Source organism: Blastomyces gilchristii, assembly GCF_000003855.2.
Source record: "Blastomyces gilchristii SLH14081 genomic scaffold supercont1.9, whole genome shotgun sequence".
In the NCBI taxonomy this organism is placed as follows: domain Eukaryota; kingdom Fungi; phylum Ascomycota; class Eurotiomycetes; order Onygenales; family Ajellomycetaceae; genus Blastomyces; species Blastomyces gilchristii.
The window spans coordinates 22,280-24,964 of record NW_003101674.1 but is presented as its reverse complement, the minus strand read 5'-3'; the positions used below and the strand labels follow the sequence as shown (position 1 = coordinate 24,964).

The window sequence follows — 2,685 nt, the reverse complement described above, 5'->3', positions numbered from 1 at the left end:
AATTAACTTTGACTTTGAAACATGATTAAATGCTTCTTTTATATCAATAAAACTGCAGTGAGACCAGATCTCATGCTTTGCTATTTAAATATTATGAACAACTGAGAGAACAGTGTCAATTACAGAACATTGTTTTCTATCTCTCATTTATTCACTGAATAAAAGAGAGTTATTAATAAAGCTAATAAAAGATAGTTGAGTAACTATTATCTTTTCTAAAATCTTTTCTAGACAGTTTAATAGAGATATTACTCTATATGACTTAGAAATTGAAGTTTTTCTATTAGATTTTATAAGAATCACTTCAGTGACTTCTCTTCAGCATTCAGAATAATATTCATTTTTCAAGAGATTGAAAAAGAGCTCAAAATATTCATTCTTTAAGTAGAAATATATATTTTGAATAATTAAGTGATTAATTGAATCAGGCCCTGTAGCAGTTTTAACAGAACTTGAGAAGATAGCTGACTCTAATTTATCTTATGTAAGATCAGGCCATTCCCAGTCATTTTCATTAATGTAGTTGAGAAGTGATATATTCTCTTTCTCTGAATCTGAATCTGAATCTGATGAGTTCTGAAAGAGAATTCTTATAAAAGCTTGACATTTTTTCTCAAAAGAGTTTGCTGTATATAATTCATTCTGAAACTTATATTCTAAGGCTGGAAGTTTTGCTACACTTCTTATTTTAGTATAGTTAAAAGCTTTAAAAACTTCCTTCTCTTATACTTCTTTAAGAAATTTATTTCAGCAGTCTGTTTTAGCTCTTTTAATATCTGAAAAATATTCATTTCTGACAGCTTTGAACTCTTTATCAGATATTATATCATTCTTTCAATCTCTTCTAGCAGTAGCTAATGCTTTTCTTTTAGATGAGATATTCTCATTTCATCAAGGTTTTGAATACTCAGAAGATTTTCTCTTTGAAATATTATCTCTAACACTTATTAGAATAATAGATGTAATAAGCTTCACTCTATTCTTAAGCATTTCATTTGAGATATCTTGACCAGAATTTCAATATAGCTCATTTTATCTTTCAGATTTTAACAGTTTTATACTTTCTTCAACTGCTTTTCAATCAGCTTTTTCAAAGTTAAACTGATTAGAGAGAAGAGGATTTTCACTCATTTATTTTTCACTCAGTTCAATATTAAATTAAATAATCTCATGATCTGATTCTGATGTCTTATTTGAATTAATAAATCAGTTTACAAGTCTTCTTTTCATTAGATTTTATAACATGAAGATTAGATCTATAATAGATTTCTGTTTCATATCTTTTCTAAAGAATGTTTGTTGATCAGACTTATTAATCAAATCTATTAAATGCTCAAAGATTCATTCAATTAGATTATCAGCTCTCACTGCTCTCTTATATTTTGAATTTCATCAGAGATGATGTGCATTAAAATCTTCTACAATTATAGAGTTTCTTGATGAAGTTATGTTCAGAAATTCTCTATCAATTATTCAGATATTGTTATTTTTCTTCAATGACTTTTCATTATAGATATTTATGAGCTGTATAGTATTAAACTCATTTTCTTTATCTATAATATCACTCATCAGAATATCAGAGTCAGACATGATATTAAATCTTAGATTAAATTGATATCTTGATCTCTTTCTTTCATAGATCACTACTCTTGACTTTATCTCAGACTTTTGAGATAGAAAGCAGTAGTAGCTTGAATGAGAAATGATATAATTTTGCTCAGCATTAAAATTTGATTTCTGAAGTAGTATAAAATTAACTTTTTATTCAAATACAATTTGAAGACAAGAATAAATACAATTTGAGTTTCTATTCACATTATTTTGAATAAATGTGATTTTTGAAGAGTTTTTAAACTTTTTTTATTGTTTTTATTGTATATTCATACTAAAAGAGAGTAGAGATAGAGTAGAATCTAGTCACTATTATCAAATAGTAGATTATAACTATTTTGAAAAGTAGAGATCTCAAGTGCTTGCATTATATCTAGTTTATTATCAGAGTTATTTCTCAATTCTCTAATCTTAACAGAAGTTTGAGGATTCAAATTCTATTTACATTTAGTTGATGAATTAAAGTTTGAAGATTTAAATAGTTAAGAGTTTCTTCTTTTTAAGCTTGTAGTTGTAAGTCTACTGACTTGACTCTTCTCTTCAGTTCTAGATTAACTTTGAGCTTTATCTTTTCTCCAGTTCTTTTGAGTTCTAGAAGTAAATGTACATTCTTTTGAGCTAGATGCATGTTTTTCTTTGCAATTAGAGCACTTAAGCAGAGTATATTGACATATTTTATCTCTTTTTAAGCATGTTTCACATTTATACTCACTAGTTTTATGATCTCTGACACAGAATGCACATTTTAAGTCTCTAAAACATGAGATTGTAAAGTGTTCATATCTTTGACAGTTTGAACACTGTGTTTGAGCTTTGAGATTCATTCTTGAGTCTTTGTATTCATGAACTCTCATTTTCAAATCTGCTACTCTTACTTCAGAGATCTTTGACTGTTCAAGTGTTTTTATATATACTAGAACAGAGACATTTCTTCTACTTTATCTGAACTCAATTGAATTTAGTCATACAGGCTTCTTTCTCAGTTGAATAGAGTTATATTCTTTTAATTTATTTTTGAGAAGTAGCATTCCTTCTTCACAGTCAAAAATTTCAACTGAAATATTATGAAGAATG

General features: G+C 27.0%; 1 protein-coding gene across 1 annotated transcript; it reads right to left on the bottom strand.

The window, feature by feature from the left end:
• Window positions 1-2,218: 2,218 nt before the first annotated feature.
• Window positions 2,219-2,422, bottom strand: BDBG_17122 (uncharacterized protein; the record flags this gene model as incomplete). The annotated part of the gene is made up of 1 exon (XM_031724907.1): window positions 2,219-2,422. A coding segment is annotated over one exon (203 nt), but the record flags the coding sequence as incomplete, so codon positions are not given.
• Between the last annotated feature and the right edge of the window lie 263 nt (window positions 2,423-2,685).